A 25,557-nucleotide genomic window follows, 5' to 3' on the forward strand; every position below is an offset into this window, starting at 1 on the left:
CTCTGATTGTGTCTGTGTTTTTGGAAGAGCAGAGAGTTCATCGGCAGTCTTTAGACTTCCTCGTCTCTTTAGTCTCCTGGGTACGATTCTAATAAATACGCTGGGTCTATAGGTTGCTTTAATGATGATATACTTTTGATTACATTGTCTGTCTTCTGACAAGCCCTGACCTTCACTTCACACTCTGGACCAGGGATTGGACAACATATAGATACAGCAGTGTATCATTGTTCTGACTCGTGACACAGTTATTGTTGCATTGGATTTCCTGCCACTTAAACTCACCAGGGTCACGACTTCATGACTCCTCACGGAAGTTAACTGAAGATAATCTTGAATGTTCCTATATTACATTTGGGTCACATGATGTTACGATTGAAAGCATTTACGTACATAAACTTACTTTTTTAACATCAGATCCTTATGAATTATGAAGTCAAAATGTCAAATGTTTCCTTTCTCTTTCCCAAACGTCACATATGAGCCTCGTCTGTTTAGCCCTGACATTGACCCACAGACACAGGGTCACATATGTTGCATATATCAGGTCAGCTGCTTTCTAAAGAGGCCAAGTAGCTGTGTCGCATGTCTCAGAGATTATCAGAATCCCACATGACAGGTTTCTGGTCTTTAATGAGGCAGACTGGCTCTGGTTTTTAAATAAGTGAGTGTGTCTGGAGTTAATTGCTGCTTCAGCCTGCGTTTCAGGGTTAAAGCGTTTACAAACACACTATCTGCTCGTTCTGTGACGGATGGAATTAATTTACTGTTTGAATTCTGTTCTTTATAGTCATACTTTGATCTCATGAAATCCCAATGTTAATGTTTTTGTTATGTCTGCTTTGTAATTGCATCCATTTAACAAATATAACGAGGAGTTTTGCTGACCCTGAAGTGTTTCTATCTAAGTGCAGGGTTTGCAGAAGTGAATGAACGGGATCTGTAGGCCTGGAAAGAGTTTCAGAATTGACCTTATGAGTTTTAGAGATAAGGCAATCCCCTGGAATTTCCTGGCAAAGTGAGAAAGTTTAAAAGCCTCAGCTGGGAGTCTGTGTTCCCCCCCCGGTTCCTCATCCATAAACCCTGATGCTGCTTTTGCACATGCACAGTTTGACAAGGAGAATAATGACTTTCCTCTGTAGCAGGCCATATGAAGTAAACACTAACCTGTTTTTAATGTGGGCCAATGTTGTTCTTCTTTAGAGAACTATTTCCAAGCTGCATAAGAAATGTACAGATGAAATAAAACGATTGTTTATCAAGGATAAAATGGATAGTTCAAAGTTTATCATCAAGACTGTCCTTTTGATTTATTAAGTATCAGGGACAGTCCAAAAGAAAGACATCCAAGACACAAATATGCAAATCCTTTATGTTATTACGGACATGGATCCATTTAAAATAAAAATAAGTCTACAGTCTTCATCAGGACCTGTGACATGTTCATACTTCTTGTTAAGAACTCTGTAAAAGCTGCAGTAACGTTGTTGAGAGTGACTGACTACAGGAGGTTTGTTCAGTGCACCATGAGAAAGTTGGATGTTAGCACCGCGGGGCTGCGACAGGCAACAGCAGAGCAGCAGTTAAATGATACGAGGTGAGGAAGAGGAGGAGGAGGAGGATGAGGGGGCGGGGCTGTGCCTCTTCTCACCGGTCACCACTCGTCCCAGAGACGCTGTTGGCTCACTTATCGCATCTCTGGGTTGCGTTGCCAATGTTTTTGATCAATTCATGGACAAAGCGTGTTGGTCTTTAAAGAACTGGATCCTGCCCGCAATATTGGGACCAGGTCATTTGGAACCAGGTCAATGGACCTCTGGCACTCATCTGTGGTTTCTGTCTCTGCTCTCTCCACAGTAGCCGGTTAGCCCCCAGCAACCACGACCGGATACAGAGGCTGAGGCAGGAGTTCCAGCAGGCGCAGACCGGCCCGGACGACCCCGACGACCGCAGGAGGACCTACAGCTTCGAGCAGCCCTGGGTGAGTGTCTGAAAATGACTGGAGCCAGTAATCTTCTGCTAGAAGGAGACGACTGTGACACTGATAATGTCAAGACGCGAGACTCTGGACGTCTTCACACTTTGCCCGAGGAGAAGCCGCGGTTAACTGGAGTATGGTGCTAACCATCACTAACCCCACTACTACCAGCCATGAACAAGACTCATGTCAGTGTCACACTGTCCCCACTGTTGGATCACCATTAACATCCGTGCACCTTCCCGGTTGATAATGCTAACCACCTGCATGCAGGAGACTCCGCCCCTCCTGATACAACCATCACTAACCTTCTTCACCTATCACAACCCATCGTCACTTCTTTGTGTCTGTCAATCATCCACATGGACCCGCCCACCAGCTCATGGACTTGGGGTTTGTCTTCACGTCACTTCTTGTGTGTCTCGGTGTCATTTTTAAATCCAGTGTTTTAACTGTGCAGTTTTTTTTTACAGTGTAAACATTGGGGGTGTTTTTAAAATCAAAGGTTGACCAGCGAAGGTCAGGATTAAACCTGGAGCACTGTCGGGTCACTCTAAACGAACAAAATCATGTTTTCTTTGAAGTGATGAATTTGCTCGTCATATTTTGAGTATTTATTGGAGCTTCCTTGCACTGCACCTCAAGTGGACTTGGTTTTACATTGTTCTGAGCATCAAATCCTGATTTTATCAACGCTCACCTGGAGCAGATTGAAAATCTTGAATGTGACATTTTTTCTGTGGTGGGATATCTGTGTCATTTTTGTACGATATCATTGTTTCACACGCGTGAGGAATCATTTTCACCTCATCCCTTTGTCTGCTTTTGAGACGCCGCACATTTGTGTTGATTTCACACATGTTCTATCACGACATATTTTCATACAAACACATTAGGACACAATACGTAGTAGTATTATTATTATTATTATGATTATTCTGCAGTTCTGAGCGGCGTGAACGTGTGTCGTTCCAAACCAGACACACGGGCATCCTTCATGTGAAGTAGCGTGATGTGTCCTTGTTGGTTTTCTGCCTACACAAGGTGATGACACACACACACACACACACACACACACACGCAGAGAGTTGTGTTTTTGTGCATTTCTGTATGAACTGTTTTTATTGCTGTTATTTACACAACAACTTCCCACTGTAGCTTTGCCCAGTCTTTGGTGTGCAATGGGAGAATGAGTTCCTTTGATAAAAACGAGAGCTCCACAAACCAAATCCTCTGTGCTCTGACCTTTTTCTTCTGTTGCTGGTGAACCTCATAGTTTTGTTTCATTAAGCAGTTTTGGCAACGTTAACCACAAGAGTGCGATGAATGCGAGTGACACACTGGCGCACATTCCACGCAGAATTGTACCAGAACGGCAGGCGTGCGTGGGAAAGAGGAGCACGGACCATGTTGGTCTTTTGTCTCTGAACGTCGTCATGTTTGTTTACATCAGCTGTGGCATTCTTGCTATTGTTACCACAAACATTTTCCCATGAAAACTCAGTATTAGCCGCAGAAACAGAAGCCCGTCAGGAGTCAGGATTTAGGAAATATTCAGGAATAATTTGATAAATGCGACAGAAAAATACCTTTTCAGAAGCCATTGTGGTTCCACGCTGTCTGCAGAACCCACTAATGGTCTTCTTAAGTCCCTTTTACTTTGTCAGAGTGCAGCACACACTTGGGCTGGTAATGGATTCATATTATGCTCTGACCATACTGCCGGACCATATGGAAAACAGGAGGATGTGTCTTTGAAATTCAATTACCTCCTCTTTGCATATATTACATTCTGTTGCTTCAGCCGAGTGATGCGCTGCAAACCTCAAGGAGCCGCTGTCCTTTTCCCCTTAATTCACCTACAACTGTCCCACTTCCACTCTGTGCCACCACAGTGACACACGCTGCATACGTTTCCATGGCTTTAAAATGCTGTAGGTGATACAAGAAAATAGAAAGTAGACTTCTCAACTAAAAATGTTATAGAATCTATTATTAATGTATATTAATGAATAGAATTGAAACCACTGCAATCAAAAGACGTGAGTAGACGCATAATTCACTTTACTTGGAATATTTTCACTTGCCTGATGTAATGTTGTCCATAATACAATATTTGGCAGATCAAACCGCGGGACACCACAGACCTGACAATACATGGGACTCATTTATCAGTATTTTAAGGCATCATAAGTTTTATTCTCCTAACTTTACTTTGTCACAACCTTCATACAACCTTTGTAGAACATTATTTTGGTTGCATTTGGTGCGTATTATACAAATGATTATTTTGAAACTGCACGTGTTCTCCTTCTTGCAGTCTTAGATGAACGAACTTGATAGGATTTAAAAAGTTTTATCATCAAAAAACAAGCGAAAATGAAATCAAGCTTTTATATACAGAGCTTAACAAATGTATTAATATATTTGTTGTTTATAAACATACATGAAAATCACACAAACGTTCATAACTAAGACACTTTTGTCTCTGCCAAGCAACAAAAACCTGGGAACAGCTGAGGTGACTGATATAATAATTAAATAATTAAATAATCAAAACAAAGACGATGGATTATCAGAACAGCTTTGCTGTTTGATAATTAGGTGAAAGGAAACCTGACCATATGTGGGTCGATCCTGTCCTTCACCAGGAGCTCCTTCAGGAACATGAAGGTTCAAAGCTTATTTCAGACTGAACAGAGACCAGGTTGCCCCACTTATTTGCCCCGACTATCAAACGACGTGCTGAAAGACTTTGCTCCATTCAGAAAAGTTGAGATATTTTTATCACGCTGTGACGCAGAGGCGACCCTGATATAAACAGGCGTGTGTGTGTAACAGCGTCGCTCTCATTTGTGAATGTGTGTGTGTGTGTCTCATGCAGAGGACGCACACTAATAAGAATAAACTGTCCGTATTGTCTTGCCCCTCGTGGCAGTTGCTGTTCCATTCATACGACTGCATCACTGCATCTAATTCAATCGCTGACGAATATCAAACACATTTATGATTCATAATCCACTTCAGTCCAGTTGGCGACATAAAGACCGCGTTAATGAAGCGCTCACATTACAGGATCATTTTTACCATTTGGATCCTCGGGTTAGGTGACACGCCCACTGTGACTGAGGCCGTAAATCAGTGTGATTACAGAAACTTCTCCTCCTCATACATTGAGAAGTGAACACAGAACCAGTGTTGGTGTCGTGCCATAGCAATTCCACGGGTATCTGTGAATGGCCATATGGAAGCACTCACTGTGCCGTGGGCCTCAGGTTCACCCCCTCACATCACACCTCCACTGGAACACAGCCCTGTTTCCACCCACTGACATTCATTTGCCTAATTCTCTGTTGTTTTCTTAGCTGTCCCTGTTTAGCCACACACCTTTAGTCAATATCTCCTCCTTGTTGTGTTTACCGGGAGCCGCGGAGGATTGTGGGTAGTGCGGTCTAATTCCATCAGAATGACTGATGCCTGATCTCCCAGCAGCTCCACACCGAGCTTTATTGCACTCATTTAAACCACTGTGGGAGTGGAGGAGTTGGTTCAATTGATGGTGGGGGTTTAGGAGAAGGGTGTAATATTGCCTGTTGTATTTTACTGCAACATTTTAATGTGGATTCCTTGAGGGTGTTTTTCTCCTCCTCTCTACAATCACTGTGTTCAGGCAGACGAGCCGACATTCCCGACAGGAATATTCTCCTGTGAAAAATATCCGGACTGTAATTCAACCGTGGGCAATTTTCAAATCAGATGTGGAATAAGCGGTGCGTGGGCGCCCACCCTCACCTCACCCCACCACCCCTCTCCTCTCTCCCGCTCTCTCAGGCCTCCGTCAGCCTGCCCTCTTTGTCATCCCAGCAGCCAGGCAGCGCCAATCAATCCCAGAGACGATCGCCTCGGCTTCATTTGGTTTTAAAGGGGCGTTTCTCTTTAGCGCTCTTAATTGTTTTATGGTGTCCTCGCCAACTGATGTCCACAGCGCTCCCTCCAGGCGCTTGATACGCTCCACACTCATAAACGTAATTAGATTGGCTTTGTGTTACAACTGATCCACATACAATTATTGCACCCACATCGCTAATGAACATCAGGGGAGCAGAAGGAGTTGGTACTCGAGTGTGACGCGGTGCTGAGAAAACAGCACGAGTGTCTCTTTGCTCCTGTGTCCCTCTCTCTCTCTCTGTTAGGACGCGTTTGTGGATTAGACAAACCCTAATCTGTAACATAACGACATGTATCACAACTCTTTATGTCCATCAGAAGTACAACCAGTTTTTTTCACGTTTAAATTTTGTAATTCCCAGAAAATGATGGGTCTCACTATAGATATGTGGCTGATATTATTATAGTCATTCATTAAAATATCAAATAAATGTCAAAATGTTCCCCAGACTTTTTAAATGCATAGAAATCTGTATTTATATTCAAGGTAATGGACAATTTCATTGGTCACCTTTAAAAACCAAGAATTAAATGAATGAAAAGCAACTTCAGGAACAACACAAGGATCAGTCACTTCATCATGAAGTGAGCTGAAGCTCATGATCCCACAAACTAGCTCTTTTGTTATTGTTAAACTGCTGGTGACAGGAATGATTGTGGTAAAGGAAAAGGGTTAGAGATGGTTGGTTACTTACTTAGTGAGAGTTTATTATGTTCTCACCAACTCACCACACTACACTTGTTTTATTTCAACTGTATTTATGTCAAATTTGAATATGATGACACAGTAGAAGTGTTTGTCTCAATGAAAGTGACAGACATTACAATGTATAAATTCCTAATAAATTAGTCTTTATAATCCACACAAACTATCTGCTGAAACTGCTTGTAACGTCGCGTGTTATTCTCATGTTTACATACACAGGAGGTGACATCAGGTTGCAGATTTTCAATAATTCATAGTTTTATGGTTTTTCAGCTTCTTAAATGTGAATATTTTCTGGTTTCTTCGCTCCATCGAACAAAAGAAACATTAAAAGTGAAGGATTTTGGTTTGTGGACATTTGAGAACATGATCATTTCCAGGTTTGGTAAACATTTCCTGCACCAAACAAAGCCCTAATAAGATGTGGCCTCCTACCTAGATAATGAACATAACTGTCATTACTTTGTGTTTTCTTTAATTGAATAATCAGAGTTAAAATGATTTAAGCTTACAAAACTCTCTGTTAATGTCAGTGTGAGTTTACGTGGATAAAACCATCTATAATGTCTATAATTTGCTGTTATACAAACAAGAATGTTCACACAACTACTGTGACCTGGTGAGCTGAACAGGAGGTGTTAATCTCATGAGATTATCTGTGGGGGGACGGGCGGAGCTGTCGTCTCCTTCATTAACACCCACTAACATCCATCACGTCTCATCATCACTGTAACCCTGCATCTGAGTCTCCAGCATGGCCCCTCCCCCCTTCACTCTCCCTCCCTCCCTCCCTCCCTCTGTGTGTGTGTGACTCACCTTCACTTTGACCTGAGAGGAGAACGAGCGTGGCTTGTGTCTGCCCGACTAACTGCTGGTAAGTGTCTGTGGTTTAAAGTTGGGTGGGTGTGTGAGGTGTGGGTGTGGGTGTGGGTGTGGGGGGTGTCGTGTAACTGCTTCTGTGAAAATACAGACGTCAGTCGTGATGTGATTTTCATGCCTTAAATTTGAAGCGAGGGATTTTAAATATGAGGTGGGAACAAAGCTTATATTTAGATTGACTTATTCTTTGAGTTAAAATAGGACTTTTCCAACCTAAGAACGTCAACAAGTGTCTAATATCTCTCACAGCAATCATAAGCATTTAATAAAAGATATTAATTAGATGATTTCAGACTATTTCATTTTATTTACCTGCTTTTCTTCAACTTTTATTTCTGACTTAGACACACAGTGCAAAGCCACATCTTTGGTATTTATCTAAATCATTTTTTATGTTTCTATAATGGTTAATAGACCAGTATATAGATGCTCTTATGTTTTTTAATACTAAATATAATTATTATTGTCATCCATGAATTTTCAGTACTGTACTGTTTTACAAAAAACCTGAAAAAAGTACATTATTATTTCTTGATTAAGATCATTATTTCTCATGCTTGAGCTCAAATTTGAGTATGAAAAGGATGAAATCAGTCATTTCCCAAATAAATAAGAATTATCTTTAGTTTTAAAGTTTTTGAAAGATTTCCAAAATATCTGTTTTCTCATTTTTACGACAGGTGATAAATAATAAATGTGTTAAACACTGTGTTTTTATCACAACAAAAAATCAATTTGTTTATCTATCGATCGACTGTATCTAATAATCAACACCTGGCTGCTCTGATTTTAAACCTTTTTCATCAGTTAGGTTTGTGTGATTATTATTATTATTATTATTATTATTATTAATGCAATTATATGATGAAATGAATCACATTTATTGACTCTTTAAACTCCCTCGCATAGAACAGATTGATCCAGAACACTGGTGCTGAGCGTTAGCACCTCTCAAACCTCTCGTTCATTCATTTATGCAGCGTTTGCACTGCAGGCACCGAAGCAACATGGATGTTTAAAGGAACACACACACAACAGTCAAATAAAGTAGTGTTTATTTATTTATTTATTTATTTATTTATTTATTTATTCATGTATTTATTCCAGTGAAAGAATCCCCAGTTTGGGATGAGTTTATGAATCCTGTAAACAATCATGTCTGTATTTCCTCTGGATTATCTTTAACGTATACATGGAAGATGAATGTGTGGAATCATTTATTTGTGATAAAGACAATGATGATGAAGATGATGATGATGATGATGATGCTAACTGAGCCGCCGTGTCACTGCTTCCAGTCAAACACCAGCAGCAGCAGCAGCAACAACGACCCGGGTGGGTACAGTCAGCCCGGTCGCCACTCGGTGTCTGTGGAGGTTCAGATGCAGCGTCAGCGGCAGGAGGAGAGAGACTCGTTCGCCCAGGCACAGCGACAGTACAGCTCGCTACCAAGGTAAGACAAGCGTGTGTGTGTGTGTGTGTGCTCCAGGTATTACTAATGTTGTGGGGACCTAAATCTGTTTACACAGTCACATGATGGGGTCTTCCTTCCATCCATCTTCTACCGCTTTATCCTCCACATGAGGGTTGCGGGGGGGGGGAGCTGTGCCAATAGACGGTGTCACAGTCTGGACAGTTCACCAGTCCATCACAGGGACACACAGAGACAAACTATCCACTCTCACCTGCCGTCAATAGTTTTTTTTTGGCCTGTGGGAGAAAAAATCTGGATTAAGGGGAAGACATGTTTAAAGGTTGAGGTTAGGGTCAGGGTAGAGATTAGACCAGTAGTAATTATGGTTGGGGTTAGAGTAAGTCTCCAGGAAATGAATGGAAGTCAATGCAATGTCCTCTGAAGGCGTGGAAACCAGACGGTGTGTGTGTACCAGGTTTGATGATGATGTTTTTGATGTATGTTTCTGTCCCTCTGACAATCTTTGTGTGTGTGTGTGACTGCGTGCGTGTGTGTGTGTGTGACTGTGTGTGTGTGTGTGTGTGTGTCTGTGTGTGTGACTGTGTGTGTGTGTGTGTGTGTGTGTGTGATCATATCAGACTCATTGCAGCAGCCTCATGACAGTATTGATGGAGGATTATATATAACATTGAAGTGGTCAGTTTCAAACCCACACACACTCAGATGGACAGATCATGTTACCCGCTCACACAGATGTGACATGATTGTTTTCCTCTTCCTTAATGTGATTCCCTTTGATCTGCATCATGTGACTGTGTGTGTTCCAGGAAAGGTGTGTAACAATGACAAATAATAACAAGTAGAGAAAGCACAAACCTCCTCAGCAGAGGCTCAGTTTTCCTCAGTGATAAAAAAAAAATCCTGAATTACAAAACCAAAATGTAATAATAATTTCTTCTTTGTGCCATAAACTATATCCAAAAATGTCATCAAAATCCGTCCTTGACGTTACAAACACGACCAAAAACCACATCTTGAGTCATGTAGATGTTAATGTAAACCAGTAGCTTTTTCTTTCTTTACTAATCTTTTGTTTATTTTCCTCAAGAAAGTATCAAAAATGGTTAAAAAACTAAAAAGTTCATCATTGTTCCCAAACCTGAAAATGTAGACGTCCTCAAACGTCTTGTTTTGTCCACAAATCAAAGACATTCACGTTTCTGTCGTTGTGGAGCAGCAAAACAAACAAACAAACAAACAAACAAACCAACAAAAACAGTTCATATTCACATTTAAGAGAGAAACTGTTTTTATAAAACCCTTTAAAGGTGATTAGAAATGAATTAGTAACAGACTCTTAGACTCTGGTGTCTTAATTTGAACCGGCAACCTTCCAGTTACAAGCCCAACAATAGCTGAGGATTCATTCATTCATTCATTCATTCATTCATTCATTCATTCATTGTTGCAGCCTTAATCATAACTTAATCCAAGCATGATTTAAAGGTCCAGTGTGTGAAAGATATTGTTATTAAATGGTGACACCAAACAGAAGACTACTATATAGTATAGGTTTAAACGACCACACTTACAGCGAGTATATCCACCTAAATGTTTCACACTGGCCCTTTAAAACTATAAAGACATAAAAGTTTATTTTTCTTCTCTTGAGTCCGTCCAGCTGTGACCAGTATCTAATGACTTGTTCAAACTCTCTCTCCCGGGCCAAACCGAGCAGAGCAGAGCCGAGCCAGTGTAAATCATCAGCCAGCACTTACCTTACATATACAACGTTAAATACATTATCTTCTATTACTTCACCGTCGTACTCTAATCCACTGTTACCGACATAAATCCCCTCCTTGATAAATATTGCAGGCAGCTTTGCTGAAAGATTAATGAAGCGCCGTCTCACTCGGGCGCTCAGAGGCAGCAGCATCCTGTGGCCGCCTCCCTGCACTTTCCCACTAATTCCATTAAGAAAATGTTCTGTTTGGATAAACGCTGAGAGCGCTAACTCATATCTGACTCGGAACGTACCGTCGTATGAGGTCAGAGGCCGAGGGCGGAGTAAATGTGGCGTTGAGGTGATCTTTGCCTTGATGGGAGTCGCGTGTTAGTGAACGAGGGTGAAATATCCCACTCTGGGTCGTGAGCGGAGACGTGATTAATGGCGGCAGCGTTCCTTCAAGAAACAGCTTTCGTTTTAGATAAAGGTCACTTCCCTTCCGGGTGAGACCCCGCCCTAAACAAGGAGGGAGCCGTGAGTGAAAATAAACAGATGAAGGGCCTTTGTGTTTATCACAGTCCTGCACCGTGGATCTCTAAGCCAAAGCAACGCCATCGTACACAACAGTGTGAGACCAAAGCAGCAGCAGCATCATGTGTCATGTGCAGAATGCAGAGCACAGAATAGATCTCGGTGTATTTACCACACATGTGCACGCTCCCCCTTTGGCCCAGCGGCAGATAGAGTGATCTGGTTTGCATTTCTCTGCAGGGAGGCACACCGGGCTCTGGCCTCTTTGTCAACATATGAAATGAAATCAGATGCCGGGGACGCCTTCCTCTGAAAATTGGAATCAGTGGACCGTGCACGAGGATAAACCTGGGGTATATTCCCCTCTATCTCTGTGATGGAGCAGCGTTTCCATTCCCAGTAGCTTTCAATCTCCGTAGAATAAAAACACACAAAGGTCTTTTCAAGTCATTATTTTTGATTTTTTTCCTCCCTATGAAGTGAAATGCAAACACAATCATGTGATTTCTTCACAGCTGGATGATAAACCTGCTAATTACGCGTGGCTCACAGTCAGAAGCCCGTTGATGTTTGTTCTGTGTCGTCTCCTTCGCTGTGTCTGCTCTTGTTTTGCTTCACCCTCGAGATAAACGGGTGGAGCTGTCGCGCTGGAGACACTCATGCATATCACACACACACACACACACACACAGTCCAACCAAGCAGAAATGAGAGGTGATGTCACACATGTGGCCAACGCACACACACACAGCGTCTTCCTGGTAAAGGGCAGGACAGACCCACAGAAGCATGACAGCCGACTGTGTCTCGCAGACACTTGTGTCAGGTGTCAAATATCAGCCTGAGCAGATCCTTCGATGACATCCCCTCCCCTCTCCCGCTGCGAAAGGTCTGCTATTACTTTCTGTCACATCCAATGGTTGTTTCTGTCTGTCTCCAAATGGGCCTAATGGGCTGGAAGGGGACTTTGACATGGTTAGGTGTCCCTGTATGTTGTTACCGTGGGCTGGAGCTTGGCCAGAGGCACTTTGTGATGCTGTAATGGTGCCTTGTTTTCATTCAATGATGATGTCTTGGTTTCCTGCGCCACAGGCCGCGCGCGTGCTGTGTGTTTTGGATTAAAATTAATCCAGATTTTAATGCATCTCTCACGAGGTAACAAGATTTTATTAATAATAATAACAAAAATACTATGTTACTGGAAATGTTTTGTGTTTGTAAAGACAATAATGTGAGAGCATTTGTTGGCACATGTTACTGAACATGTCATTTTGATGTTAATTGTGATTGCACTGTGTAATCATGACAGAAAATCAGCACTCTCTGCATTTGTATGAGTGTCCTATGAGTCATGTTTTTAACATGCTATTTTCTTGGCCACTGAAATGGGAATTTTGCAGAAGAATGACGCTTTTCAGCACCAAGGAACGACTTTATTCTGCATCCAAATGGAAATGGAATGGAACAAATAGCATTCACTCGGTATCTTGTGTTTCATGCAGGTGCATGATGTGCTTATAATGAGTAAAATGACAAAAATACACCTGGAACTGAAAGGAACATGGAAATCTTTTTGTTTTTCAATAATTTATCATCCATCCATTTTCTGGCACGTTATCCTCCACGTGAGAGCGGCGGGGGGAGCTGTGCCAATCTCAGCTGACATAGGGCGATAGACGGTGTACATGCTGGACATGAAGTCAATCTAGAGTGAACAAGTTAATCCCCACATTGCATGTGTTTGGACTGAAAATGTCAACTCCATACAGAAAGGCTTGAACCCGGGTCTTGTTGCTGCAAAGGCAAGAGTGCGAACACCTACACCAACTGTGTGTCTATGAATATCGATTTGAAAATGAGAAAAAAGCCTCACGTTCAACAAAAATGTCAACGTTTTCTTCAGTCTGTCCTACAAAGTTGTCGTAAAATATCCCATAAATAAAGCATGACTTTGCCTAAAGCCTATGAACAAACAAACCAAAAGCTGCCCTTTATGATTAAGTCAAATTAATCACATTTTTCATATCTTCTCTTTCTCATTCTTTACCAGGCAACCCAGGAAAAACCCCAGCTCCGTTTCCCAAGACTCGTGGGATAAGTCGTACCAGCCGGGAGAGGTTTTCCAGACGGCCAAGGACAATCCCAGGTACTCCAGCTACCAGGGCTCCAGGAACGGCTACCCAGCCGCGGTTGGTGTCAACGCCCGAGTCCTGCTGGAGGCGCAGGAGCTCCTGAGGCAGGAGCAGCGGCGCCGAGATCAGGAAGCCAAAGGGAAGTTAATGCAAGAGAGCAACAGCAGCTACGATGGCTACTCTGCTGCTCACCTGAAGGACCCAGCCTCCCCGAAGGGCCCGTACCGCCACGACGTGCCACCTTCACCTTCACAGTTAGCCAGGCTTAATAGATTAGGATCAGAGAAGGGACGACTTTTTTATTCTTGAGGAGTATTTTACAGTGACTTTTGAAGGAAGTGCAAAAGACGACGCGACGAATCCTGACAACCTCCAGGTCTCATGGTCAAGTGTGCGGGGGTGACCTTCACTGACCTTCACTGGTCGTCACTCACCCGACAGATTTGAGTGCCTTCTCTGCATTCACAGACACGACGCTCGGTCACAGGCTTCCACCACTTATCAGGATGTGAAGCCATCACGTACTGACAATCAAACGGGCCGACGGGCGAGTGCGAGGTCTTTGTGTTGAGCTCCAGATCAAGTGTGTGTCCTGTGGACGCCTCTCTCCCCCCTCTGTTCACTAAAGTTCCAACAAGCAGCCTCTACAAACAAACACCGCGGGGCTTTCACTCTGCATTCTGTTCCAGCGTTTTCTCCCGCATGAACACTCCCGGGGGAGCCCACGATACGAGGCACAGTGTGCGAAAGAAGCCGGGCGAAATGTGTGTGTTATTAATAAAAAAGAAAGAAAGAAAGAAAGAAAGAAAGAAAGAAAGAGCTCCGCTCATAAATGATTCATATCATGTGTTATCTCCGTGAGGGAGACCCAAGCAAAGAGGGGAGCCAGCTCTGATCCTCTGCCTGGCTCCTCTGCACTGCTCTGGGCTTGACTCACTGGCCTGTCTGTCTCTCTGTGGAGCTCTGGCTCTCATCCTGCCCTCGCTGTCGCCTTCTCTGTTCCTTACTCTCCTTTCTTTTCCCTTTCCCTTCACCTCCTACCTTCCCCTCATCTCAGCTCACCCCTCCTCTTCCTCCTGCTCCACTGCACCAACCTCCTCCCCCCCTCCTCCTCCTCTTCGCCTTCCTCCGTCTTGTCTCTCGAGTCGAGCTCTGCACTGAATTTTTCATCACAAGCCACCTGCTGCCTGCCTGAGCCAAAGAAAGCTGCCACCAGAGGCACAGACAGAGGCACAGACAGAGGCACAGACAGAGGCACAGACAGAGGGCCCGGCTTCTGACATAAAGAGAGGAATAAAAGCATAAAGAAGAAGAAGCAGCAGCAGAATAAAGATTGGTAGAGAGACAATGATTTTCCCAGTGTGAGATTAGCTGGAGCTTTTCTCCAGTTTCAACAAAAGGCAAAATTGTCTTCAGGATTTAATTGCTTTCGATTGCTGTAATTGCTTTATCTTTTTTTTTTTTCCTACCTTTGAAAGCGTTTGTGCGACACTCGGCTTCACAGTGATTTGAAAAGAGGCAGCAGGTAGAGCTGCTATCTCGCTTTAGAAAAAAGAAGAAGCAGTTAATGGATGAACGGAGAAAAGAAAAAGTCAGTTTAAGGAAAATTCAGACTTCACTTTTTTGATGGTTGTGGTTTTATTGGTGCAGGTTTTGAGGTTTGTCGTCACATACAGAAACATTCGACTGATATTTGTCCAGAGCTCATGTTTAGTCCTGGGTCACAGTTTCCACAGATCACTGATGAAGACGGTTGTTTCAGAGGAGGATCACGTGTTGAATGTTCGACCCTCATTTTGAGCAGAAACACATTGAACACGGAAAGTTACGTAAATAAATGTCACGTAGCAACATTTAGCTCATTTGTTGACTGTAGATGAGGATGGAGGACATGTTGGCCCCCATAAGTGAAGCCAGTATAGTGAAGAGCCATGGTTCTCACACTGTGGTACATGTACCACCAGTGGTACTTGGAGGGAAATCAGAAATACTGACCAGGGTATGAGGTCAGAGTGGAGCGGAGGACGTTTGACCGGAGTCACACACATCTTTACAGTCTGAGGCTCAGCTGCTAACAGCGACTTTACAGTTTATTGAAACTCATACATTGCACAAAAGAGTGATATACTGTACAGTATCTGACCTTGACTTCATGATGGAGACAGAAAAAAGCTCAAAACCTGAACAAATGAAACCAACACTGTTAAAAGGACTTAATGTCTCTGATGGTAAATGTATTTTTTTAATCTGGGTAAATGGAGCCAAGTTTTGGGTTATACATCATGCAATAATAATAATAATAATAATAATAATGATGTGATAATGTGTCATTATAACCTGAGAGTATTCTCATTTCCATTCCAGTCAATCTGCAGCTGCTGATTGGCTTTTCTTTTGCACCCAGAGAGAAGGAAGTAATCAGCGACAGCAGCTGCTGCCGCCGCCGCCGCCGCCACAGCTCGCGCACAGAAACCCTTGTTGCTGTTGATCACACACGTTTAAAAAAAATCATTGCCACGGCAACAGCGGCCCACCTCTGTAATCACTGACGTGTGCCACATCGACGTCTCTGCCGCCAAGTGAACAAATAAGACCGAGCCGAGGTCGAGGTTTAAAAGAAAAGGGAAAAGCAAACACGTAAATAAACAAATACACGTCCGACTCACTCCCACGTACACGTGTGAAACCACCTGACAGACGCTGGGTTGTGTCGGTTAATGAAGACGCTCACTGGGCGTGGTTTGAGGCAATAAACCATGAAGAAATCATTTTTAATTGTATTGTTTCATAATGTATAAATCTGTATTTTAGAACCCGAGGGAAGTTCAACTTTTGTCTCTTTTTTAAAATCGTATTTGTTGAGAGTCATCGAACGCAGCTGATGGCTCTCTGTGTTTCTGGGGGTCAATCCCTGCGGATTGGGAGGAAATAATCTGTCGCGTTATGGAGAATGTAGCCTGCTATTGTTAGCTTTTACAGACTCTAGCTTTAATCTAATAATTCTGCCTTTTTGTAAATAAGTACAGTCCATACTATAGATGTAATGATGCATTCACACTGAACACAAGTCACATTTTGTTTACTACACTCAGACTTACACCAATAATCCTTTTTAATTTTATTTGAATTTCTCTGTCCAGGTCTGGTCATGCTGTGGAACATTTGCACACTTGTGTTAGGTGTGAATGCTTCATTACACAAAACAAATATTTGACCAAATATGATCCAAATAGTGCAGAAGATGTTTCTGTGTCGACGAGCACATTCAGAAGGATTTTGGTTTTTTTCTACCTTTGCTCTGAATATCATGGATTTTGCTGTTGAAAAGTGCCTAAGATGATATTTTGTGCAAATGTGATTATTTTTTTGTTTGAGTGACACGACAAAACACTCAAAACACAGTTTGTGTGTGTGTGTGTGTGTGTTTTTTTATATCCTTTAAAACATGTCATTGTTGGGGTACCTGAACCTTTGTAAGAGCCAACACTTACAAACTGTTCTCAGTGTGTTTGTATCCCGTTCACCTTCGACCGTGCTGTACCATGATGTGTTTTAAAAAAAGAAAAGAAATGATGTGCAATTGTTCTGTGTGTTTTTCTTCTGCAGAAAACTTTGACATGACATAATAACAAGTGTACACGGCCACTTTTCCTGTACATATCAATTTAGAATAAAGCGGAAGGCTGTTCCATCCTGTTTACAACCCGCCTGTGCCACCTTTGCTTTACTTGGCAGCAGCTGTCAACCCCAGTCTTCAATTAAGCAGCAAGTTTTCACGCTGTCACATGTCAAATCTGTCATGAAGTCCTGAAGACGTTAACAGCACAATGTCTAATGTCACTAACTCGTGTTTGTATCTTTGGGAGCTCCAGAAAACCTGCACACCTGTCTTTAGGAGGACATTTTGAAGGGCTAAGACCTGGGTTTAAGGTCAGGGTAAGGGGCTGGGGAATGTATTATGTCTATGATGTGTTCTCACTTGGATATAAAAACAGGTTTGTGTGTGTGTATATGTGTCTGAGGTAGGCTGTTAGGACACATTTTGATTCAAATCTATCTCTAAGGACATTTTTGGCTGGTCCTCACAACTTTAAAGGGCTTTTTGAGGGGTGGGAAGTGATCTTTGGGTTCAGGTTAGGGTAAGGCACTTATTGTGAGGGTATGTGAATGTGTTATGTCTGCATAGTGATGTCATCTCCCTAAACGCCACTGTATTTCCTGTTATTAACTCGCTCACATTGTCCCCGGCAGGAGACCCTGTCGAGCAGCTCCTCTGCTACTGTTATTATTCCAGGGGTCAAAGGTCACATCCTAACCAAACACCATCAGTGCCGCTCGATGGCAGCTGGCTGTGAGTGTTCTGTGACGAGATATGAGAGCAGAGGGGGGGAAAAGACACGGAAGCAGTAAAGATCCTTTGGCCTCATTCTGTGCTTTTACCCTTAAAGGTGACATCGAATGCTTGTATCACACATATATGTTAGTTATGGAGGTCTACTTACATATATTAACTTGTTTTCATGGTCACATATATGTTAGTTATGGAGGTCTACTTACATATATTAACTTGTTTTCATGGTCACATATATGTTAGTTATGGAGGTCTACTTACATATATTAACTTGTTTTCATGGTTAAAAACCTCCTAATCGCTGCAAACGAGCCGCTCAAAATATCTCCTCACTGACGCTCTCGTCAGCCGCACTGTTTCAGACCAAGACCACACCCCCAGAACGTGGACTGTGTTGTGATTGGCCAGCCAACGAGAGCTTTCCCACTGTCCTGTGATTGGCCAGGTACCTGGAAGTGACGTAATAGATATGCCAGCTCTCAGATACACAGCTCCCCCTCTGGCACGGTGGATGCTCTGCATCTCAGCAGCTACAACCAGAGTAGTTCTTCTTCTTCTGCGGTTGAATGTACGCAACCGGATGTGCCCGGACTAGTGCCCGCACCGGGAGGCGCTACGGTGGTGAGAGGAGTGGTGAGGATTTCTGATGACATCATCAGCATAGGGAAGTGCCGGTCCGCTTCGCAGAGCCCAGGAAAACAATACAACACTATTTTCTCAGCAGTGGCTGAACTGTTTGTTCTGAAACTTTAGGGTTTCATAAACGAGGTAATGACGCAGATACACACACAAACGCAGCGTTAATTGGAGCTTTCGGTCTATGTCGCCTTTAATGACTGTCTGTTGTTCTTCTCCTGACTGAGCTCACAGCGCGACGTTCACAGGATCGAGACACAGTAAACGTTCACTTGTGCTTTGAAATGTGATTTAAACACAACCTCCATTCAGATGAAAAAAAAAAACTCTGCTGTTGTCACCAGTGCTTTGATTTTAATGCCAAGTTTCATTATTAAATATTAATATTTTATTCTGAGCTGCTCCCGTGACAGAAGCATGTGACGACCTGAGACAATCTGTACATTTCTGACAGACTTTTGATTTCGTTACAAATGTTGGAACAGGAAACCTTTTCACCCAAAGGGACGCGCATGTGCGTCTGTTCAGTAGAACAGCCAATAAAAGGCACCCTCGCTCTCTCTGAGCTACCGTGTGATTGGTCAGCGTGTATCCAATCACAGGCCGGATGTAGGAGACAAGTTCTCTCTCAGAAGATAATACATATATAATGTAATGCGTTACATTCGTACGGCCACTGATCAAAACTCTGATTTTAATGGGTTTTTCACTAATGGTAACATGTTTAATGGGTTTTTCACACCCAGGTCAGATGACTGTACGGCGCACACAGGTTATTATTGGTCTCCAGTTGGCTTTAGTGGGAATGAAAGACCTGAACATGCTAATTTATTTTTCATGTGCTACATTCTTGGCAGAGTTCTGCCATTTCTGGTGCTATGCTTTGCCCTTTATGGGCCGGTAGCATAGCCATTAGCATTGATATTGTAAGCACTCAATATCATTTATTTAATCAATAGGATGATTTAAACTGTTGATTTAAAGAGAAAGTGAAGCAAAAAGATGCAAATGAGTGACTAGTGTAACATCATCACTGAGCGCTTTTGTCTGTCATTTTTTTCCACTTGTACATGTGATGATGGGGTTTAACAGAGGATTTACTCCATCACTCCATCATGTCACCACTGGCCAGATTTGAGTTTTTCTTGGCTGATGATGTCAAACAGCCACAGTCCATTTTCATTTATTCCACTGGAGGAGGTCGGATTCTAACGGTCTCACAGATTACCATCTTCTGGAAATAATCCTCCTCAAACTTGAGCTCTTCCCAACAAAAACGCTCTCACAGGTGATGGTTTTTATGCAACATGTGTCTGGATCAGTTTTCTGTGTGAGCGATGGATTCAAAGACTTTCAAGAAAGTTTGAAATGGCAGAAATCCAGTGCAGGAATTAACCTTCGTTAATTGTAAACATCAGTTGAATGTGTGTCAGCACAAATGCTTTCAGAGACGCATCATACTTGAGATACTCTGCCAGCTTTTATTTAATGCCTGTGGCAAATCATACATAATCTACACTCTGCTGCTGCTGCTACAGAAACAGATCTGGAATCATGGACATGAAGCAGCTCTTCTTTAAAGATTCCTGCACATACACAGTCCAACGTGAACGGAACTAAATTTGCATTTAAATTACGCGTTAATAATTAATTAACTTTTTTTTTTCTTACCTCCTTCATTATTATATTTAACCTCACATTCTGTTTTTCAATGATAAAAATAATAATTACATTTCAGAATGTAATTGCTGCCTCATTTTCAGCTTGGTCTCACTGTTCATTTTCAGCTTCCTGCCCGTCGATAGTTTCTGTTTCATGATTGCTTTAAATTAAAGATAAAGATGCCGAGTGAAAATTAAATCAAGTCCAGCCCACGGAGCAGCAGCGGGAGCTCTGATTGGTCAGCTGGGTTGAAGTCAATGACAACTAAATGATCAATTTGTGTTATAGATTTTTATTTTCATTTTTTTCTACCTTGACTTTTTAATGCATTATTTAAATGCAAATGTAATTTGTGTTGCAGCAGTTTATTAAGCATGGTCACAAACTAATCAGCAACACACACACACACATAGAGAAAGTGAGAATAAAAGCAGGTTGCTACTTTCGATGCTGTTTTTCTAAACGAGTAGAAACCGTATATGAAGGAAATAATGGAACAGAGGGAAGGAGGGACAGGAAGTACACCATAGCCACGCCCCTAGGCCTGGTAGATAAAACCAGATAAACCAGATAAAGAAAAAGCCTTGTTGTGATTAAATATCTCATTTCTGTGAAGTCAAGCACAACAACATGGTCACAGATTACAACAACAAAAACAGACATATACAACTATCACACGACAGTGTTGTCCGTGTGTCCTCTGCATCAGTGGCGGTTGCTAGTCTTTGAAACAGGACTCAGTTATCTATACATAAATTCTTACACGTTCTTATGTATAAATGGAAATCGGGGACATATCGTCAAGCAAATCACACACACGACGACCAGCTGTTTGTCGACCCTCGTAAAATCCACACAGGACTGAGGCACAAAAGGCTCCGCTGTTGTGTTTGTTTCTGCAACGCTGTCAATCACAAACTGGCCCCGCCCTTTCAGACAGTTCCTCCAATCGTCATGCAGAAGCCCAGCGTCTGCGCCCGCCCACTGCTACACTGACTCCCAGAGAAGCTCATCTTCCCTGAGGCACTATCGCGTGCAGAGAACAGCTGAAACTGAGCTTCAAGTGGTTTTAAATGTGGAGGCTGCTACGTGAATAAGAAAATCACGTAAGCTGACCCATCGTATGTGACTTTGACATGTTAGAGGAAGCCGAGCTTCTCTTGCTGTCTTAGTACAGATGCATTTAACATGCAAACCTGTGTGTTATTTGTCCTCTAGCTTCAGAGCAACATTGTAATGTGCTCCACATCACCCCAGAGCACTGTCACGCTTCATTTGAGCCACAGCCTTCTCTGTCAACAGACAGCCAGGCAACAAGGTGCTGCTCAACCTTTTACTTTACAGCCGCCGCCGCCGCCGCCATCCAAGCACCATGTCGCTATTAATGAAGCCTATTATTTTGTTTAATGTCACGCTCACCTCGTGCAGAGGGGAGGTCTAACTGTGGAGCTTTCTGGGAGGTCGGATAAGCTCCTGTTCAGAGGTGACACCTGTTTCTGCTCACTGTTTTTTTTCCTTCTTTTATTTCTTCCTTCAACAGTCGTGCGGAGGAAGGAGAGTTTGCAGATGACACCACGTCTCTGGAATTTGGGGAGGAAGCTGGAGTGGCTGCAGAAGCTTTGGGAAGACACGGGGTTGTAAATCAATGTGGGAGACAAAGGAAATGAACAGAGGAAGTTCTGCAGCTATAACCTCTTTTCCAGTTGTCATTCACAGTTGACATCTGGAAGTTGTTTTTTTCCCCTTTCTTACTATTGTATCGAGATGTTTTTGACCTCCTTTAAAAAAAAAAGGCTTGTTTCTGACAAACAGCAGATTTAAAGCCTGTGCACCTGATACTAGTTACACACTGCAGCTTTAAATGAATGAACACAACATAAATGTAGCCTTGAAGTCTTTGTAGAGTCACTTTTTATGTTGCACAGACTTGATTAATACATTAGGGCCAAATTGTAATATTTAAATATATTTAATTTAATTAGTTGCTTCTGGTATTCTTCAGTTAGACAGATATCATGATGCATCATCACATGATCATTTTGCGATATATTATTGTAGAGCTGCATTATCATTATCTGTGGCTGTGATTCCTGCACCTGCACAAAATAATCTGCAGAAAATGCCTTTGTGTGGTAAAACCCAAAAGAATAAATGAAACTCTGTGTCATCTTCAACACAGGAAAAACTAAATTAGACCCCAAAGAAACATTAAAGTATTCATAAACTCTGAACATCAGGAAACACAGACAGACACGAGCATGTGGTTTCACAGGAAAAGCCTCAAATCCTACAAGCATTGACTCTGACAGGATTGTGTCCAACTTCCCTGCAGCAAATGCTCCATGAAATGACTCTAACACGCCCTGCTCTCCTCTGCTTAGCCCCACTTAGCCGGGGAACCCTCTTTCTGGATTTCATGGCTCTCGTCGTCGGACACTGAGCCGTCTGACGCTGGCAGGTTCCCAGGCCTGCTTCTGAGAGGATGAGCAGCTTGTCTCTGCGGTACATCCTGCAGGAACCTGTGGTCTGAGATGATCGACACGCGTAACGTGAGTCACATAAATGCTGCGTTGTAAGAAGTCCAGGTTTAAAACGGAGATTCTTCCCTCTTTGGTATTTTTTTTCTTTCATAGATCATGACTTTTTAACAAACTTGACGAATTATATGTATTTGATTGTTTACATTCCTTGAAATAATAACGTTTCATGAATGTTTCCAGTATTTTCAGACTTCACCAGCTCAAAAGTTGACTTTGTCTCCATTCTGTTTCATAAGCTCAACTCCATGAATGTGTGTGGGATGTCCACTGCATTAGTGTAATGGCTTTTAAATGTGGTTCACATTATATTTGCCAGATAATGGTGTTGTGAGTTCAGACCCTGCGAACAACGTGACACTGCGGCGACCTGAGTGATGATCGCCTCGGTTACAGCCGATCGTTTTCATCATAAATATCAACAAATGAATATTAATGTGTGTTCATTTGCATCAGTGCAGAGAAAACCAAGGTTACAATGCATCCAACTCTTTTTCTATTTGCAATTATTAGCATACAGAAGCTAAATAGAGCAAAACTGATTGTGACTGTTATTATTTGACTCTATAAACTCAGTCCCGTCCTGGTTTGGACTGTTTTCACCTGCTCTACATCAGGCCTGTGAGCACTGTTTATGAGGATGACAGATTAGTCATGTAGTCATCGATTCAGAATCACTCAATCAAGCCTTTAATGGTCCGGTGTGTAGAAAATGAGCTCCATCTTTAACACTCATCAGCCCTCACTTTCCCAAGTACATCAGAGAACTACTGTTGCCTTCACTTAACAGAAAGGTGCAGTATATTTAATTTATGTCAACAAACCCTCCTGAAGGTCACACACTTGACCGCTAACCCAGAATATTTTAGTTTCAGGTGTGATCTGCTCAGTGTTTCACAACCGTAATGTTTACGGCTGACATCTTGATCCTCCGTGCTCCTGCTTATGAAGGTCACAGAATGTGATGTGACCTGCTGCTGCTGACGACTGCTGCTGTTCTCCTGCAAAACAAAACTACTGACAGAATATGTAAAATAAAGGAAATGACCTCTGAGTTTTATTTGGCAGAGTAAGTATACAGTGTCTGCTGGAACCAGATGTTGTGTGATCATAGGGCAGAGAGAGGTGAGCACCTGTGGAGGGAGGCACCACCGTGGGTCACCATCTGGTGCAAGTAATGATTATAGACAAACGTGTGTGTGTGTGTGTGTGTGTGTGTGTGAGAGAGAGAGAGTGTTGTTTACCTTTGTTAGAATAATCTGGAATCTACAGCTTTTATGCTTAAATGACCTGAACACAGATTTGAGTAAATAAATGATACCTGTTGACAGAGAGCATGAACATATTTTCATATTCTGTTTTCATGTGTAAATGTACGACCCGGAGCGTCTCATTATTTCCTCTCGTACTCCCACCTGCTGATTTGAAGGTGCTGATAAAATGATGACTCATCACTTTTCTCAGCCAGGCCCCGCCTCCCGCTCGTCTGCCGTCTTTATTTCCTGGTGAGAAGCAAACAGACAGGGAACGTCTCACTTCATCCTGTTTTTAAACGTTAGTGCGGCGTCAGACGCTGCAGTGCGACACTGTCAGCCGTCGGCGAGGCCTCGTGTCGCAGGTTCACGTCTCACAGGCCGCCATAGACCTGTGGATCAACCTCCGAGCGCAGTGTGATTAATCCCGAGCCACAGGACGGGGTGTCATCCTCCCTCTTTATCCCATCAGTCATCTAAACGCCGGTGGATGGTAATCAGCTCCTGCGTCCCGTCGTGACCTCACACAGATGGTTCATTCTGGTTGAAGAGTCACAGCTAAAAACCCAATCACAAAAACCTGGACGGGCCACTCCTGCACCCTTTGTGTTATTGACAGTGAAAAGTGTAGATGTTGCCGAGGACGGACAGGGAGTGAGTTCTGTGACGGTGGCGGCAGAGATGAAGATTAATGACGGCACCAGACCCGTGTCTCCTGTTTAATAATGCTTATTCATCACTGTCGCCGCGTGCCGACGGTCCTTTGCCGCACAACCACATATACAAATGAGCTCAACTCACAGAACCCTCCTCCTCCTCCTCCTCCTCTTCCTCCTCCTCCTCCCCCCACACACATGGACTTCATAACAGGGAGAGAGAGTGTTTTGTCCACTTCGTATTCACGACAGTTTCTTTGTATAAAAGTGTGTCCCCTGTGTTCCCGTGTTGTGGTTCTGCATACACCGGCACAGACTCGCAGAGCATGTGTAAACATCTTTTTATGCCATTTGAAAGCAAGGTGCACAGCCGTGTGCCTCACAGGAGGAGATGAAAGAGGGCTGAGAATGAAAAGAAACATCTGAATGAGGGGAAAATAAGGGACCTCTGGCCTCTACTGCTGCGCCAATGAAAGCCATTTTGTCTTCACTGTCTCTGCCCCCCCCCCACTGTGTGTGTGTGTGTGTGTGTGTGTGTTGCTCTCTCTTTTTTTGGCTTCCACTTTTCTTGCACTGACTGATTTCTCTTGCTAATGGAAAATAAAGACCAGAGAGTGGCCAAGGTAGGGCCTCACACGTCTGTCAGAGAAAGGATTTCCTATCATCTCAAAACTCTTATTTACATTTTGTAAGGAACTCATTTTCTGCCATCTTACATTTGTGTTTTTGACATATCACCAACACTGATTAGGTTTTATTGTCACCAGTAGAGGGAGTGGGTGGAATATTATACCATGTAATCCAGAGACTCACCTGATCCCACTCAGTCCTCGTTAAGGCCAAGTCTATAAACCCCGCCCACTTCCTTTGTTCTGCTTCTGACTGCAGACACATGTGACGTGTGAGGGACGTCTCTGTGTGTCCACATCCACAGCAACGAGAAAGTGAGTGGCTACTTTCTTCTTTTAGACACTGATGTAACTTTGTTCTTGACCAATGAGCTGCTTTTTTATGGCCCACTCATGAAATACTGTTGAATTTGACCCTGTAACTGGGTTAGGGTTAGAGAGACAAGTAGAAACATGGAGGACACACCTCACATCTGTCCAGTTCTCAGTTAATGTTGAACGTTCCTCTTTTTTATC

At 42.8% G+C, this 25,557-nt stretch overlaps 1 protein-coding gene across 9 annotated transcripts in view; it reads left to right on the forward strand.

Annotated features, from left to right (window-relative positions):
- LOC131471006 (partitioning defective 3 homolog) overlaps positions 1 to 17,022 on the forward strand; it is a 224,019-nt gene extending 206,997 nt beyond the window's left edge. For 8 of the 9 annotated variants that reach the window (XM_058647259.1, XM_058647180.1, XM_058647236.1 and 5 more), the window contains 3 exons: positions 1,858 to 1,981; positions 8,810 to 8,964; positions 13,236 to 17,022. In XM_058647259.1, coding sequence (XP_058503242.1) covers positions 1,858 to 1,981; positions 8,810 to 8,964; positions 13,236 to 13,626 — 670 coding nt within the window. In that variant the 3' untranslated portion in view covers positions 13,627 to 17,022. Of the gene's footprint in view, positions 1 to 1,857; positions 3,944 to 8,809; positions 8,965 to 13,235 lie in introns of those variants that run through there. The other variant, XM_058647244.1, reaches the window with a different exon arrangement.
- Positions 17,023 to 25,557: the final 8,535 nt, after the last annotated feature.

The sequence above is a fragment of the Solea solea genome, chromosome 1 (genome assembly GCF_958295425.1).
Source record: "Solea solea chromosome 1, fSolSol10.1, whole genome shotgun sequence".
In the NCBI taxonomy this organism is placed as follows: Eukaryota; Metazoa; Chordata; class Actinopteri; order Pleuronectiformes; family Soleidae; genus Solea; species Solea solea.